The sequence below is a fragment of the Lepidochelys olivacea genome, assembly GCF_965140295.1.
Source record: "Lepidochelys olivacea isolate rLepOli2 genome assembly, chromosome: 14".
NCBI classification, from domain to species: Eukaryota; Metazoa; Chordata; order Testudines; family Cheloniidae; genus Lepidochelys; species Lepidochelys olivacea.
Genome location: NC_140424.1, coordinates 730,444 through 748,125, shown reverse-complemented (window position 1 = coordinate 748,125; position 17,682 = coordinate 730,444). Strand labels below are relative to the sequence as shown.

At 49.1% G+C, this 17,682-nt stretch overlaps 1 protein-coding gene across 3 annotated transcripts; it reads right to left on the bottom strand.

Annotated features, from left to right (window-relative positions):
• Positions 1 to 58: 58 nt before the first annotated feature.
• PCYT2 (phosphate cytidylyltransferase 2, ethanolamine) lies at positions 59 to 17,303 on the bottom strand. 3 transcript variants are annotated; one of them, XM_084648333.1, is made up of 13 exons: positions 17,110 to 17,303; positions 13,965 to 14,053; positions 11,816 to 11,977; positions 10,173 to 10,239; positions 9,546 to 9,630; positions 8,851 to 8,895; positions 6,253 to 6,391; positions 5,465 to 5,547; positions 5,121 to 5,198; positions 3,582 to 3,647; positions 3,123 to 3,188; positions 2,525 to 2,613; positions 59 to 1,436 (listed from the first exon to the last, which is right to left on the bottom strand). In XM_084648333.1, exons 1-13 carry the CDS (start codon positions 17,187 to 17,189, stop codon positions 1,328 to 1,330), a joined length of 1,158 nt encoding a protein of 385 aa, XP_084504459.1. In that variant the 5' UTR covers positions 17,190 to 17,303; the 3' UTR covers positions 59 to 1,327. The 3 variants fall into 3 exon arrangements, with proteins under 3 accessions (XP_084504459.1, XP_084504461.1, XP_084504460.1); XM_084648335.1 differs by lacking the exon at positions 17,110 to 17,303 and adding an exon at positions 16,765 to 16,917; XM_084648334.1 differs by lacking the exon at positions 17,110 to 17,303 and having other exon boundaries at positions 13,888 to 14,021.
• Positions 17,304 to 17,682: the final 379 nt, after the last annotated feature.

The following is a 17,682-nucleotide window of genomic DNA, read 5'->3' as shown; positions in this document are numbered from 1 at the left end:
GCTCACTGTTCCAGCCTACCCCCTGCCCTGCTCCCACACGGGGCCACTCATACACCCAAACAGCTCAATGAGTTTATTAACTTCCACCAAACGTACAACAGCAACAGACAGAAAATGACCAGGTGGGAAGAACTGTGCAGCCCCCCCAAGGTGAGACCCAGCGCCCTGCTACTCTCCAGCCATGGTGCAGCGCTCCCATTCACATGCAGGGGCAAGCGGACGGCCCGCTCCCTGGTTAGGATACAGGGGAGACAGCAGCCCACCAGCTGTAACGGGCAGCAAGGGCAAGGAGAAAGCCTGGTGTGGTGTGTAGGGAGGGCTAAAGTCCACACTCTTGCTGCTGTAGGAAGAGGGGCCCAGGGAAAGCACCTGCTTAGTGCAGCTCACAGCCTCCCAGCTTCCCTTTGGGGAACTATTGGCACAGAGACCTGCCCCCATGCTCCTGCTAGCTGCACTGCCCACCCCACCCCACCCCACCGCTCTTTCCCAGGTCACCAAGCCACTGTTTCTCAGTGTGGAAGCTGGCAACGCATTAGCACCAGCCACAGGCACCACAGAGCCTTTCCCCAAGGTGTTTGAACCAGTACCAAAGGAGGAGAAGCAGCTCTGAGCACTTCATAAGGGACTGGCCTGTTCCCAGCACCTGTCCATGTACAGAGCAAGTAGCTCAGCACACACCTTAGCTGGAGTTTGTCTCCCAAAGACAGCAGCTGATGCTCTGCATCAACAGTGAGGGACACTGCTACAGGGTAAAGGCCTGAATCATTCTCTCAGACGCTAAGCACCCACAAGCTCTCACTACAAATGCTAGGTGCTCAGAAGTCAAGATCAAGGGTTTGGGCAGGAGTAGACTCTTCAGTCTGTAAAATTCTTGTTGATAGCAGAAAAACTGAAAGGATGATCTGAAGCAGACAGACTCCTAACAGCACAACCAACCAAAATCCCACACCAAGGGGAGCAGACTCCTGCGGAGGGCACAGCACTTCCCACGTGTCAGAAGCCAGAGCTGGCAGAAGGTAAAACCACAACATGTTCAAACATTCATTAGAATTAAAACTTCCTTTAAAGGGGGAAAACAAATCTCCTCCTCGGAAAGGAGGTGGCTGGGGCTGATTAAGAGAAAACTACAAAGCAGCATCCCAGCTGGTCATCTCTGCATAACCTGCAGTAGGATCTGAAGGGGGAAGAATGTGCGAGAAGATAGATGCCTTGTTGGGGCCAGCAGCACTGTCCTTGCCTAGGATATGCCCTAGAAAGGCTTGATTTGCTTCTCCAGAAGAGAGAACACTGATGGGCTCTCCCCTCCACACACTTGTTCTCAATCATCCTAGCCCTGCAGGCCTTTCTTATGCTCCTCTTCCTCCGTTTTCTTCATGGCCTCCAGCACAGCCAGCTCTTTTGCTTCTTTCTTCTGGTTCCTGGCTTCAAACTCCAACCTGCAACAAGCAGGAGATTCCATGAAATTCCCACTCTCCCATCCACCAATATTCCCAGCAGCCTTTGCCCAGCCTGAAATAAGGGGGCCCACAGCCCTTCTCTTGACCAGCTGGCACTTCAGAAGCTTTACTGTAAGCCCCCTGCAGAGCCACAGCCCTAACTCAGCCGAGCAAATAGTTCACATTACGCAGTGCGGGCAAAGGCACCACAACTTAGATTGCAGTAAGCTGTTTGCCCTTCCCCTTCCCAGCCTCTGTCCCTGCCAAGTCATGAAAGCTGAGAGATTCTAGGATGTGCAGCATACACCAAAGACATGCTCATGTGCAGTACAAAGGAAAGGGGCAGATCCAGGACACACACACCTAATGAAATGGTAAAATAACCAGGTCTGTGATACTGCTCACAAAGATGATCCTGAAATCCATACACAGCTCTGGCAAAGCCTCAGTGCTGCTCAGCCCCATTCCAGTCTTAGCCCCTCCTAAAACAGGTGGCTCACTTTGCCAAAAGTACCAAACTAGGATTTTCTAATGACCCTAGCCAAGGTCCTTGGACATGAAAGGCTTAGGCTTGAAAGGGAAAATGCCAACAACTGGCCAGAGGTGACAGCATCATGGGTTCCCCACAGCAGGGGAATTCCTACCTCTCCACATTTAATAAGAAGAGTAAATAAGTAAAACACAGGCTCCTGTGAGAAACTCAAACAGAGGGCACTAAAGTGCTTTAAGACTGAATGAGTTAAAGCCTCACTGGGAGGTAGGAACTACATTCATTTTAGTGATGAGGTAAGGTATGTACATTTGTGTGCTCAGCTGCAGAGTTACATAAGTGAGCATGCATGTAAATGGACAGTCTAGCTACTCATTTTCATGTACAGTTTTAGAAATCAGGCCCTAAGTGACTTTCTCTAAGTTACAAAATAAGGCTGTGGCAGAGCTGGGAACAGAAGCCAGGTCTCCTAACTCCCAGTTCTGTGCTTTAACCACAAAACCTTCCTCCTCCTGTCTGTTCACTACGGTTTGTCCTAATGCTGGTTATGGGATCAATCCAGGGCTAAACGTGAGCAAAAGAACCTGGAGGTGCCAACCTGTTCTTAATGATTCTTTGCACAATCAGGTCTGTAGTGAGGTTGCTGCCACTGTCCACCAGCTGGAAAATGCCACGTCTCTTGGGCTCCTGCAAACAAACACAGCAGGCTAAGATGGGAAGAACATCAAGGTCTTTGGATTTAAAGCCCAGTGACTGAACAATGAGCAGAATCCAAGGCAGGTCCTGAGGGCCCCTAGCTTGGCACAAGATGTAGAATCCTCTCTTAGGAAGCAAAGAAAATCTCTGCTGAAAGCCCACAAGCTGCATGGGTGAAAAGGCAGAAAGTGAGCTGGGCCCTCCACAGGTTGGCTGCCCAAGGCTGGCGTAGCAGAGCTGAGATTAGAGGATTTTCTACTCTACCATAAAGGCAACAAAAAAAGTCAGAACAAAACAATGACTAATGGAAAGGAACCATTCTGGGTGTTCTGCCGGTTCTGATGCTACAGCTACGTCAGGGGAGGACAGAAGCCAGAGTCTCCTGCCAGGAACTTGTTTGGGTGATGCACAATGCAGCCTGCACACTCAGCTGTGGAGTATCACTGGAGCCATGCCATATTCAGCATAAATGGGGTCAGTGGCAGCTTCTGGAGGCTCACCTGGTATGGATCGGAACCATCCTTATCTGGCACCACCTCTGTCAGCCCATGACACACAAGTTCCACCTGGAGAGATGAGCACATGGTCACTATATAAATTCTTTTCTGAAAGCGCCACTTCTCCATGTCAGCACTACTGGAACCAGATGGGGACTTGCCCCAAACTCTATGCCCACTGCAGGGGCAGCCTGGCAAAGCACCAAAGCCAACAGCTCACCCCATAAAGGTTGACAAAAGCACCACAGAGTCACGAGAGGAGACATTTACACATTGGTTGGTGTTGTGCCAACTCCCCACCACCTAAGTGCTTCCCAATGCCACAGCGTACCTTAGCCAACAGAGTCCTTAGCTCTGCCCACCCTGCTCCACCCTCAGCATGCAGAGACACAGTCCAGCAAGTAGCACCTCACATGCACACACACACACGCAGCCAAGAATGAAACAGGAGTTGGCACTCACCTTGAAGTGATCCAGCAGATCGGCAGTAACTGCATACGGGGCACCAATCACCACCTCGGACACATACTGAAGAAGGAGAAGCCAAGCATGATTCCAGACCCAAGAAAGCAGAGTCTGGCCCATCCCCCAATAGCAGTCCAGCTGCTCAGTTGTGTGTGTTTGGGGATCTGAATAGGGGAACTGCAGTATTTGGAAAGAGGGCTCCACAGCCAGTGAACACAATACAAGATCCTTCTCTCCTCTAAAGAGCCTGAGCCTCGCTATAGTTCTCCAGGTAGCAATAGGCTAGTGGTGAAGCCAATATGCAATGAGTTTGCACCACAGTGGCTGACACCAGGAACCTGATAGGAGGATAGTACTTCAGCTTCTTGCTGCTGGAGAACTGCGCCCTGCTTGTGCTATATGAACTAAGCGTTAAAGGATCGAAGCTAAGAGCAAATAAACATGTTCTCTACATTAATTCTGGTTGTATGCACACAGCACACCCACAGCTGAATGACCCAAAGAAAAGTATTTCTGGAGCTCCTTTAATCAGAGATTCCTAGAGTGCTACAGGAATCCTTTCAACCAGTGCAAAGTGCAGCACTGCTTCGAAAGTATACAGCAACCTTTCTACAGTGCACAACGACGCGTGTCTAGGACACTGCGGTTAACATCCCGACTCTTCGCCATGGGATCTTTAATGATAACTGATCGTAGCCTTGGTTTTATCTTTATAGCATTAAGCTGAAGCACTGATTCAGTAAAAAGAAAAGGAGGACTTGTGGCACCTTAGAGACTAACCAATTTATTTGAGCATAAGCTTTCGTGAGCTACAGCTCACTGCATCCGATGAAGTGAGCTGTAGCTCACAAAAGCTCATGCTCAAATAAATTGGTTAGTCTCTAAGGTGCCACAAGTCCTCCTTTTCTTTTTGCGAATACAGACTAACACGGCTGCTACTCTGAAACTGATTCAATAGTGCCTTGACAGAACTTGTGCCAACTACCTGAATGCCAACACCGGCTTCCACAACACTTAGATGTTCAAGTGGTCTGGCACTGACCGAGCCTGCCCCTACTTAGCTCATCAGGCATCTTATGAGAAGGTAGTCCAACATAGGCTTAGCAAGCCGGTCAGTTTAAGTCACCTGACTGGTCAGTTACTACCTATTATTTGACCATGTTTCAATACAGTCAAATATTCCAGCAGGAATACCCTGATGGGAGCAGAGCCCTCCTATTTTGATTGCATCGTGGTGCCATGCTTTCATTTTTAACAGCTTCATACCATTGTATTTCATGTTTTTCTGAGTCAAAATAACTTAGGTAACTTGATTTTTGTAATTAGGCATATGCATCTGTCTAAAGCTAAGCCTATTGGAGGCCATAAAGTCTTACTCTTTTGTTATTGTTCTAATAAATCAGTGCTTTAAAACATCTTACCATGTTTGACATCAACAATATTAGTCAATTTACCAACCCTAGCCCAAGGCACTTTGGCTGTAGAACAGGACAGCAGTGTTTAATTCAAGAAGCAGAACTCTAGCCAGGCACTCACTCTGCATGCCAGGACGCTAAGAGTTCTCTCGTGGATGTTCATGATGGGATAGTTCTTCCCTTTGTAGCGATTCACTTCCTACGGGCAAAGCACAGCAGTTACCATTAGGGCAAGAGATGACCCCTCCACCATTTCCCTCTGTCCCTCCCTACATGAAATGCATTCTCCCACTGTGCAGGACTGTGACTCTCTCCTGAGGGCTTCCAGACAACAATCTGTCTGGCTCAGAGTGCATGGCCCCCAGCAAGGATGAAACAGGCATCCCTACTGCTCTGAGCCCACACAGAGGACCTGGCCACCAGGACAGCTCTCTGCCAGGACTTTAAGCAGCACTCCATACTGACCTGATCAAAGTGCAGCCCAACAATGATGTAGGGTCTCTCGGCCAGCAGGTGTACCTTCTCCAGGAAATCCACGTGCCCAATGTCTATGGCTTCTGTTAAGGATGTGGGACCAGCATCACAGCTTGGGGGGGGGCGGGGGTGGCACAGGAGGAGAGTGATGCTAAGAAGCTGCAGTATGAGATTTTTTTTATTTTTGTTATTTGCTGCCCTTGTGCCATTGGCATCTGCCCTCTTTCCCCATCCCATGAACTCTAGGCACCAACCCAAACACCTTCCCAGCCATTAATTGTGTTAATCTGATTTATTCAGCCTCTTCCAAAAATTTCTAACGGCTTTAGGAGCTCTGTGGAGACTGGCCCAGCCCTGGAGACTGGGACAAACAGGGAAAGAAAAATATTCTCACAGGCTGATCCACATTGGCTGACCCTACTGCATGCTGCATTCAGCACTCCCTGAACAGTTTCACTTGGTCACTGTGACAGGTGGCTTTTAAGAGGGGAATAAAGGAGATCTCGGAAGGTCCAACCATCTTCACTCCTCAAGCCCTGTTAGCTGTAAATCCATCACTTAAATGGAGCTGCAGCTGTTTTCTCAAGCCCATTTCCCTGTGACAGGACAAAAAGCCATCAGTTGAAGAGCACTGTTCCTTCCCCTCCTTCTCTCCAGAGAGAAAAGGAAGAGGCAGTGCACAGTCCTAATCCTCTGCTTCAGTGGACAAATGTAAGAGAGACGGAGATCACAGCCTTCCCTACCCATTCCTGTCTAGGCAGCAGAATCTCTAAGGATACGGAACAGGTCAAAGGCTCCAGCCACATAGATGATGGTGTCTCCTGGCTGCGGCTCCTTCCCAGATGCAAATTGGATGATCTTTTGGGATGTCTGCAGGAACTGAGAGACTCCAGTCCAGGGGCTGTGACCTTTAGGGCCCTAAGCAAAGGACAACAATGTTTCAGTCCCAATAGCACAAAGCAGGTTCAAATGGGATATGGGTATCACATAAGTAGCCCAAGAGACAGCTGAAGGGTAGGGCTGTAGGAGGAAGATGCTAGTAAAAAGCCAAGCAGGAAACCTGGCTAGCAGTAGCTTGCATTGCTTAGTTCCTGGGATTCAGTATTCAGGCGTGACCACCTCCCCATAGTCACACAACGGCACTTCTGACTCATCTCTGCTAGCTAGTCTTTGAGCTCCACCAAGAGCCTCATAAGGAGATGCTGGAAAGAAAACAGGGGGAGGAGAAAGAGCAACAGGGCAGCCTAAGCCTGGTATATTAATTTAGCAGGCAAAGATAAACCAAGCTGGGAAGGGTTGCAAGTGTTTTGGAGGATAGGATTAAAATTCAAAATGATCTGGACAAACTGGAGAAATGGTCTGAAGTAAAAAGGATGAAATTCAATAAGAAAAAAGGCAAAGAACTCCACTTGGGAAGGAACAATCAGTTGCACACATACAAAATGGGAAATCACTGCCTAGGAAGGAGTACTGTGGAAAGGGATCTGGGGGTCACAGTGGATCACAAGCTAACTATGAGTCAGCAGCGTGACACTGTTTCAAAAAAAGCAAACATCATTTTGGGGTGCATTAGCAGGAATATTGTAAGCAAGAAACGAGAAGTAATTCTTCCGTTCTGCTCCGCACTGATTTGGCCCCAACTGGAGTACTCTGTCCAATTCTGGGTGCCACTTTTCAGGATGTAGACAAATTGGAGAAAGTCCAGAGAAGAGAGACAAAAATGATTAAAGGTCTAGAAAACATGACCTATGAGGGAAGGTTGAAAAAACTGGATTTGTTCAGTCTGGAAAAGAGAAGACTGAGGGGGGACATGATAACAGTTTTCAAATATGTAAAGCCTGTTACAAGGAGGAGGGAGAAAAATTGTTTTTCTTAACCTCTGAGGATAGAACAAGAAGCAATGGGCTTAAATTGCTGCAAGGGAGGTTTAGGTTGGACATTAGAGAAAACTTCCTGTCAGGGCGGTTAAGCACTGGAATAAATTGCCTAGGGAGGATGAGGAATCTCCATCACTGGAGATTTTTAAGAGCAGGTTAGACAAACACCTGTCAGGGATGGTCTAAATAATACTTAGTCCTGCCATGAGGCAGGGGACTGGACTCGATGACCTCTCAAGGTCCCTTCCAGTCCTATGATGCTATGAAACGGAACAGGGCTTGCCCTAGCCCCGCCTACCACAAAGCCCCCCACTCACCCACTCTTTCATCAGGCAAGACAGGATTTTAAATCAATTATTAAAATGAGAGCATCCAAAACCAATAAACCAAACAGCAAAATGTCCTGCGGCTCACCAAGTCCAATGTGAGCACAATTCAGGAGGACAGGGTTTTAGCCCCGCTGTGTGGCAGGACTGTGAAACAGCAGTAGATTTAATCACCAGCTCCTTTGCATTTACTTTGGAAACCCGATGCCAAAAGTATGAAGAGAACTCAGCTAAGAATAGGGACGTTCCCCAGGGACAACATTCCCCCCAGAAGGGATGTTATGTAATGAATCAGTAGGGTGCCTGCATGTCTCAAGATGCTTTCAGGGAGCATGAAGCCCCCCAAATCCTACGGCCAGTGACTAGTTGTGAAGAAGGGGATACCTCAAAGACTCTGGAAGAGCACAAAGTTTAAAACAACAAAAAACAGTCTATCCAGAAGATGGACAAGGTAAAATCCAGAGCATGGGAGCAAGTTCTTCTGGGCAATGTTCCAGCTGCAGAGCCAGGAATGTGGGGGTCTGATAACATACCCCACATTTTCACAAACCCAGGGGGCCGGACCAGTTTCTTCATCAGAAATAGCCAGAGAAATGTCAGTGTGACAGGCTGAATATAGCTGTAGCGTCAGGAGCATTTTGCTGATTGAAGGTTGGACTTGTGGGTCCCTGTTTTTCTGAACTGAGTACAAAAGTCACTATGATTGTACATGTAATCTGGGTGCACCAATAAAGGACGAAATTGAATTTGTGCACTTAAGTATAGCATGCCTCACACCCAATCTCTTCTGGGCAAACTTAGTTTAAAAGGAACATCATTTAGCAGTGTGTGTCCTTGGTGGGAACACAGCTCAAGAGAAAGGTCCTGGGAACCATGGAAAGGTGGCAAAAATGAAATTTATGAGCAGGAAAGAGATGCAGCAAGGTGCTCAATGAGTACTGCAGACCTCTGCTGTGTTTACAATCACAGCTCAGTCCGCCCAGCTTCCTAGGCCCACTCCAGAGGCTACTGCAGAGATTTTATAAGCCTGGCAGGGGGTTTGCTTTGATCATCACTGGGCAGAAAGACCACCTTATACTGCAGACTGTAAAGCACATGTAGAATCCTCCTTAACTGGTCCACATGTGCCACCACCAAGTGCTGGCTCCCCACTGCCTGGAACCCACACACTCACCTTCCCAAAGTTATCCTTGTGCTTCCGGTAATCCAGGTCTTCATCCTGCACAGAGGAAGAGGAGACTCAGAATGCTGATTCTGAAGTGGATCTCTCAGCCCAAAACAAGCTCCTGCTAGCAAAAGCATAGGGGAGCCTAGACACCAGATGCCAATCCTGCATAAATTGATTTATCAGCATTTAATACTCAAACCTTGTGACCTGGCTCAAAAGCCAGAGAGAGCTTGGCTCAGCATCTGACCCTGAACTTGCCCATACATGGCAACACCCAGCAATAACCATAGGCTCCAAAGGGGCAGTTTCCTCCTGGAATCTCCAGAGCATCCTGTTCTACAGCCAAGAATAGGATGGTGTCTCTGCAGAGATTGTCATTCACTCAAAGAGGTCACTGGAAAGAGGCGTGTGTTCCCCTCCATGCTGCCTCTTGGTGCTGAGGGACCAAGCCTGGAGTCCCCTGCAGACCAAAACAGAGCGTCAGCTGCTACCCTCTCAGGTGGCCCTACTTCACGGAGGTCTGAGCAAAGATAAGCAGGGGATTCAGCCAGCCCTGCCCACTTGTATCTTGCAAAACCCATCAACATTCTGTACAACAGACCCAGGAGCTCAGCTCTGCCATTCAGGAGAAAGGTGACTCATGAGGAATTGGCTAAGCAAAGATGCTGGGAAATGCCCCAACCCCAAGCTGTCTGACTCACTATGTTGCTGTGGTGAGCCTTGGTCATGAGCAACATGCGACCAACCAGATCAGTAGTGGACACTCCCTGGGTGCGATTACATTCCCTGCAAGAAAACAAACCAAGGATAACCAAAGGATGTAGAAGCAGCGGTCCCCTCAATCTGCAGGAACATGAACGAAACTTGCCAAACCAGGGGCTGAGGGTGGGAGAGGCCCTTTCCCCCATGTAGCATGTCACATGGAAAGGAACATTTGCCTATCTGAGTGTCTGCACCTCCCTGCTCCCTTTGCTCACCACTCAGCGTGTGCAGCTCCTGTGAAGACACACCTTGTGCAACTCCCCAGCACTGCTGTCTGCAGTCCATGACTTCAGTGCCACATGCCTTACAGCTCCCTGGTGACAGGAACAGCCCCGTGCTATCTATAGGATGGGGGGCCAGCCAGCTGTTGCCTGCAGTGCCTCCTGGAGGCCACATGAGTAAGGGTAACTAAAGCAGCAGGGACACACCACAGCTAATAAAGACAAGATGAAGATGCAGCTTGAAGACACCAGCATTTCAGCTGAGCTCCACACCCTCTGGCTTAAACAGGAATTCCCAGCAGGTCTGATTAGAACAGGACAAGAACAGGAGTGGCAAAGGGTTACCTGTATCTCCCAGCTGCCTTCACCTCTTCATAGGTGTCCTTGCCATCTACAGTTAGTGTGATGTCATCTACAGAGAGACAGAAGCATTAGAGCACCATCCCCTTCTACGCCCTGTGCAAATCGAATGAGCTGCTGGGGAAGTGGGAAACACAATGGCTGAGTGTGACCAGCACACAAGTCAGAACAGGAGCAAAAGCTTCATGCTTCTGCTCTAAATCATGGTGTACACACAACCAACCGCTTCCATGCCACGGAACAGTTGGGAGTTTGCCACTCTTCCCTGACCTGGGAGGAAAGCAGATTAATAGATTCTAAAAATCATTTAGTCTAACCTTCTGTATAACACAGTCCATAGAATTTCATCCAGTTACCCCTATACTGAGCCCAATAACTTGTGTCTACCTAAAGCATGTCTTTCAGAAAGGCATCCAGTCTTGATTTGAAGTCATCAACAGATTGCAAATTCACATCCCATGGTAGTTTGTTCCAATGGTTAAATCACCCTCACTGTCAAAAATGTGTGCTTTCTCTCTCACTTGAATGTGTCTGGGTTTAGCTGCCAGCCACTGGTTCTCGTTCTGCCCGTCTCTGTTAGATTAAAAAGCCCTTTGGTACCTAGCATTTTCTCCCTATTAAGTTACTGATACACTGAGATCAAGTCACCTCTTGATCTTCTTTTTGAGAAGCTGAACAGATTGAGCTCTGTAAGTCTCTGCCTGTAAGGAATCTTCACTGCAGAGTTAACTCAGGCATTGCTCCCTACACTCTCCCATGTGCCTAGAAGGACAGACAAGTCACACATGGCACCTGGGTTAGGCTAGCCTAATCACATAAGTAACCCTCTGCAGCAAAAATATTTCCTAAGGCATTGTTACAGTCTTCAAATCCTCTCTGTGGCTTTTTGCTGCACCCTCTTCATTTTTTTTCAACATCCTTTTAAAAATGTGCACATCAAACCTCTACGCAGTATTCCAGAAGCAGTCTCCCCAATACCATATACAGAGGTAAAATTCCAGGGGAGGTTCCTCTCAGTCATCTCAGAATTCCCGTCCTGCTTCTTTCCGAGTCCTCCAGCAAAAGAGGCCACCCCACCCAGAAAGTGCAGGTCCCACAGAACAGGGAAGTGAATGGGTTCCAACCCTGGGGTTCTGTAGTTTCTGATCATGGCTCTGGAAGCAGTGATCACAACCCCCTGCAGCCACAGTGCTCCTGCCTACGTCCCAAGCAGGCCTGTGAGCTGGGAGACCCTGCGTAGCAGAATGTCTCAAAATCTCCCCCTTCCCTAGTATGAAGCAGTTCCATATCCTCCCCTTGTTACATGGTGGAATACAAGGCTGTACTGCAAGGAACAAAGACCCCTGGTGCCAGGGAAAAGCCCTGAATCTCTAGCAGAGACACCGGAGTTGCTGCTGTTCTGTCACATTTCCAGTTAAACTCAGTTATTTCATATTCCCCTTTGACATCACTGTGCCTTGGAGAAGCCATAGCATCGAGGGTGGGGTGGGTTCACACAGAAGCAGTGAATGATCTGACAGAGGGAATGAGCGCAGCAGAACTAGAGCTGAACCCACCTGCCCTTCCCTGCACTTGGCCCCTTAGCTATACAGAGCACCCAACCCTGACAGAGCAGCCAGAACACTTACTGCCGTGCACACAGAAGTCACAGTTATACTTGTCCAGGGTTTCCAGCGTGGATACGTAGGGAGCTCTTGGAGCAATCTCATCCACCCACTTGATAGCTTGCACCATTTTGTACCTCTCCTCCTGGGTAAAGACAGGTGGTCCCTTGTGCTTGGCAATCTCCTCTGGATAACAAAGAAAACAAAGCCAGTTACAGACACACACACAGTGCTGCTATAGAGGCAATTCCACCAATTCCCTAAGAGTCCCCTCAGGAGCCTCAGTTCCCAGGGGGCTCCATTATGGGGATAGCCCACAGAACCACAGCCTGGTGTATGGGAGCTCAGCCCAAAAGGGACTAGAGGGTGGGAGTGAGGTCTGACTCCATAACAGGCCTGAATATATTTTACCTTAGACCCATTTTGTAGGTGTGTAACAAGATCCCATCCCAAAATCCAATCTGAGGCCTCAAATGCAACCTGCTCTTACCCTGCAGTTCTCAGCAGCTAGAAAGTGAGTGGGTCTGGCTCCCCGGCAGCCCATGGAAGGGAATTCCCTTTGTACCCATTAGATTCACTCCGAGATGCGGCTTGGGCACCAACTCACTGCACATGAATTTCTCTAGAGTCCAGGAATGGCAGACACCCTACAGACAGTTACTAAGGTTTTGGGGAAATCCAAATACCAGTCACAGAGGTTCAAGAATGATCCTCACTCCTAGACAAGGCCTGGTCTATAGTGGAAAACGTGTGCCACTGTAATGAAATCAATTTAAAATCTATCTGAACACACAGGTGCAAATCCCAAATAGACACACGTACACCAGTTAGGCTGTGCTTAAAATAACTTATTGGAGTACAGTAAACTGGTTTAAGGGTATCTCTGCTGACGGTTTGCACCCGTGTGACTAGACGACTTTTAATTGTTTAAAGGGGGCAGTGTGACCAATGGATAGATCCCAGCATTGGGACTCAGGAGACCTAGGCTCTACTCCTGCTCTGTCACTGGCCTAATGGTGACCTTGGGGAAGTCCCTTCCTGTGCCTCAGTTTTCCTATCTGTAAAGTGCAGATAAAGTGCCCTCCTTTGTAAAGTGCTTCAAGATCTAAAGAAGAAAAGCACTACATAAGGGGGAAGGATAGCTCAGTGGTTTGAGCATTGGCCTGCTAAACCCAGGGTTGTGAGTTCAGTCCTTGAAGTGGCCATTTAGGGATGTGGGCCAAAAATTGGGGGTTGGTCCCGCTTTAAGCAGGGGGTTGGACTAGATGACCTCCTGAGGTCCCTTCCAACCCTGATATTCTACAATTCTATGATAAGAGATAGGTGTTGTTATAACCTACACTGGTGCAAGTTTTCTAATATAGGCCAGACCCTAGAAAGAATCCCATGTGCTCTAGACTCTGAAGTCAATCATAGAAATATAAGGCTGGAAGGGATTTCAAGAAGTCAGCAAGTGCAGACCCCCACATGGAGGCAGGACCAAGTAAACCTAGGCCATCCCTGACAGATGTTTGTCCAACCTGTTCTTAAAAACCTACAATGATGGCGATTCCACAGTCCCCCTTGGGAGCCTATTCCAGAGCTTAACTATCCTTATAGTTAGAAAGTTTCTCCCTAATATTAGCCTAAATCTCCCTTGTTGCAGATTAAGTCCATTACTTCTTGTTCTACCTTCACTGGACAAGGAGAACAGCTGATTACAGTACTCTTTATAACAGACCTTAACATATATGAAGACTTATCAGGTTCCCCCTCAATCATCTTTTCTCCAGACTAAACATACTGAGGTGGTTTTTTTTTAATTTTCCTCATAGGTTAGGAGAGCATTGCTGTTGCCCTCCTCTGGACTCTCTCCAATTTGTCCACATCTTTCCTAAAGCGTGGCATTCAGAACTGGACACAGTACTCCAGCTGAGGCCTCACCTGTGCCGAGTAGAGCGTGACAATTATCTCCCATCTACATTATCTACCAGTAAGCAAAAGGGTAACTAAGAAGAGAACAATCCCACTCAGACTAGCCAGAGATACCCCTCCTTTGATGGCTCTGTTACTGCTAGAGGAGCTTTAACTGGGAATTTGTTCTGCATCAGGCTCACCATCCTCAGTGCTGATTTTGTTGGCTGACGCTAGCAGCAGCAGCAGCAGGAGATGAAGGACTGAGAAGGCCTCTTACCATCCGTGTGGATTCCCACAATGAGATAGTCTCCCATGGCCCGAGCCTGGCGCAGCTGATTCGAGTGGCCATAATGCACCATATCATAGCTAGAAAGAAAAAAGGCCAGTGTTAGGCCTAGTGTACAATTAAGAGGGCTCAGCTGCATAACAATGAGATTTGATCCTCCTTCTGCAGTGCAATCAAAGACCCTCTTCCACTCACTCCTTCCCCACAAAAAAGATTCAAAGGGTTAAAGCAGCTGAACCTCTGGTAGTCACTTTTATGCAGCTGATCTAGACCAGAAAGCTATATTATCACTCTGCAGTAAACTGGTTGGAGGAACAGGGCTATTAAGGGAGCACACAGTGTCTCCACCACACGAAGGGCAAATCAGTGCCAATGTTACCAGAGGCTACGTTCCATCAGCCAGCTCTGCTCCCCACATGACTGAAGAATCCTGTTACCCTGGTGACACCTCGGAGGAGATCCAGAAGTAATTTCCTCCCTCCCACACTCCCTGGGGTAAAATAAGGTGTTTCTATAAAGAGCTTGGGTGCCCAAAGATCAAAGCAAGACAAGGAGGACTTAGACCCTTCCCTCATTTTATCATGTCCCACAACTGAAAAGAATTTCATAGGAGCTGGTGGCACACTGAAGCCTCAAGGACATGGTGGGTGAGGTCATATCTTTTATTGCACCAACCTCTGTTTGTGAGAGAAGCTTTTGAGCTTACATGGAGCTCTTCTTCAGGTCTAGTTGTAGGAGGAAAGAAAGGAAGTGCAGGGGGGAAGGCAGTGTGGGCAGGGGTTTCTTAGGGCTTGTCTACACCGGAAATTTACAGCGCTGCAACTTTCTCGCTCAGAGGTGTGAAAAAACACCGCTCTGAGCGCAGCAAGCTTCAGCGCTGTAAAGCACCAGTGTAGACAGTGCAGCAGCGCTGGGAGCTGCGCCCCTCGGGGGGTGGATTTTTTACCGCGCTGGGCGTAAACCGAGTTTAATGTTTAATTGAGTTTGAGTTTCTATCCAAATACAGCTTCACACAAATTGCATGCAAAGAAGTTAAACTACAGAATTGATCTAAGCCAGTGGTTTTCAACCTGGGGTCAGCAGACTATGTAAAGATTTCCAAAGAGGTCCACTCCTCCATTTGAAATTTTTTGAGGGTCCACAAATGAAAAAAAAAGGTTGAAAACCGCTGCTATAAGTAATGTATATAGATACAATGTATCTTCTGGGTTAGCACAAATCAACATGTTTTAATGGTTATCAACCAATGATAATCAACCTTGATTAGGAAAATAACTAAGTAGTACAAATGCAAACAATTACAATTGGTGATTTAAATCAAGGTTTCCTGCTTGTTTAAATCAATCCACCCTGCCCAAGAATGCTTTAATGGCCCAGGATCCTACCACAACTAGCCTTCAAGACCTTTCATGACTCTCTCCTCACTTAACAGCATGTCACCCCCACACCCATCCTCCAATCTGCCAATGTCTGCTTCTCCCACACTTGAAGTCCATGCTGCCCCCTCCACCCAGGATACACCCTTCCCAAATCCATCTGCAAGACCCCTACTCTCTTCTCTTTCAAATCCCTCCTCCAGGTCCATTGCTTCTACAGTCACTACAAGTAATTAGCCAAATCAAAGACAAGTTAAAAGGAAGGCACATTTAGTTAATGAGAATTTATTTATTCATTCATTCATTATTATAATCATGTTTAAAAGATGTATCCCTCTCCCCTCCCTTCCCCTGTGAAGGTGAATGGTCATTTTAGATAATGACTCTTTGAAGTAGAGACCATGTCTTATATTCCTGAGTAGGTCCATTGGTTGCTACCTCTTATCAAAACAACTAGTAAAATCAGCTAATAAAAGTCTGGCCAAAAAGCTAAACAAAGTTCTCCAGACTAGCACAAAGCTTCATCAACAGCTCCCTGCAGAAGAGAAGGAATGTTGGGATGGTATTCCATTTCTATGGTCAGACCCAACTGTTTGGATGCATGTGAAGACACATATGCAGCTCTTATGAGCACATCTTGGTAGAGGACTCCTGAAACTCTCTAGCACTGGAGAAATGGGGATATAGAGAGGCAATTCTCAAAGTGAAGGTTCCAGAACACAGTAACCCACAAACCCAGCAATGCTGCACAGAGGACTGATCAAACTCCACAACTAAGGAAGGTTAAGAGAAAAGATAAGAATGGCATGCAGAAACCAGGTCATTCTAGCCAGCTCACACATTCATGTCACTGCTTACAGGAATGCATTTGTGCTGCATCCAACAACTGCCTATGCTCTACCTGCCCATTTAAAAACAAGGGCCATTAAACACACACCCCAGAAATTCAAGGAGTAACTCAGGTGAGCACACAAAACCTTTGCACAATCGCCTTGACAAGAAGATGGATGTTTACAGAAGAGTTTAAGTTCCAAAGTCCTTCTGAATGACGCAGGACAGGGAGTGCAACAGGCTAACAAAAACACCCAGTTATATTACTCAGGATAACTTGTTTTATGGTCTCTCTTTCTTTAAATACATACAGAAAGGACATAAACTCTCCTGCTTTGGGGTATAAATCATCTGATGGGGAAATTTCTTCCTAATTTATAAGCAGATTATTTCATAACTGTCTGCGAGATGGATTCCTGCACCTCCCTTTGGAGCACCTGGTAGGGCTACTGTCAGAGACAAGATTCTGAAAAAGACTGGTCCTGGTCTCCCCTGACATCACCCCAAAGGGGCACCCCTGCTTGACAACCAGCAAACACAGTCCAGCCAAGAGCTGGGATGACTGCAGGGCTGCCCCTACCCACCCGATGCCAGCTCTTCCTCGGAGACCATGTCCTGCAGAGGCGACAGCCACCCCCAGCCCCGCATCTGATGCCCAGGTCGTTCCAGTCGCAGCGCACCCCTGGGGCCGCCGCCCCCCGCCCCGAGACAGGCCGATTCCCGTCGCCCCGGGCCAGGGCCCGCCCCTGCCCGCAGCGCGGGTCGCGTCTCCGCCGCCCGCCCCGAGCTGCAGCTCCTCAGGGGGGCGGAGCGGCCGGGCCCTCAGGAGCTCCGGGCCGGCCCCGCTGAGGCGGCGGCGGCGGCGGGTCCAGGCCCGGCCGGGGAGCCCGGGCCGCGGCGCCGTCTCCAGCTCACGGGGCGCCGCTCACCATCCGTCGCACCACACGCGGACGGGCCGCGGGGCGGCCGCGGGGCTGCCGGAGGCCTGGGCCGCTCCGTTCCTCAGCATCGCGGGCGAGTCCAGGACCCCGCGCCCCGGAGCCGCCTCCGGCCGCCGCCGCCGCCGCCTCCGTCACCCGACCGAGGGCGGCGATAGGCCGGGCCAGGGCGCCGCCATCCCGGCGCGGTCACGTGACAACAATCCCCACCTCTGGCGCCTCCCTGCCGGGCCGGGGCGGAACCGCCCCCCCCCCGCCCCCAGGGGCTTTCACCCCAAGGAGGCCGCGCCCGAGGGTGCCCAGCCCAGGGCAGGAATCCCGGAGAGCCCGCCCTCCAGCCCAGGGCAGGACCCGATCCGGCTGCTGCATCCCCGAGAGCCCGCCCTCCAGCCCAGGGCAGGACCCGATCCGGCTGCTGCATCCCCGAGAGCCCGCCCTCCAGCCCAGGGCAGGACCCGATCCGGCTGCTGCATCCCCGAGAGCCCGCCCTCCAGCCCAGGGCAGGACCCGATCCGGCTGCTGCATCCCCGAGAGCCCGCCCTCCAGCCCAGGGCAGGACCCGAT

Coding starts and splice junctions, on each gene's coding strand:
- PCYT2 (XM_084648333.1), bottom strand. CDS start 17,189: ATGCTGAGGAACGGAGCGGCCCAGGCCTCCGGCAGCCCCGCGGCCGCC. Junction 14,054..17,109: donor CGCGTGTGGTGCGACGGATG/GTGAGCGGCGCC, acceptor TTTTCTTTCTAG/CTATGATATGGTGCATTATG. Junction 9,631..10,172: donor AAGGCAGCTGGGAGATACAG/GTAACCCTTTGC, acceptor GTTTTCTTGCAG/GGAATGTAATCGCACCCAGG.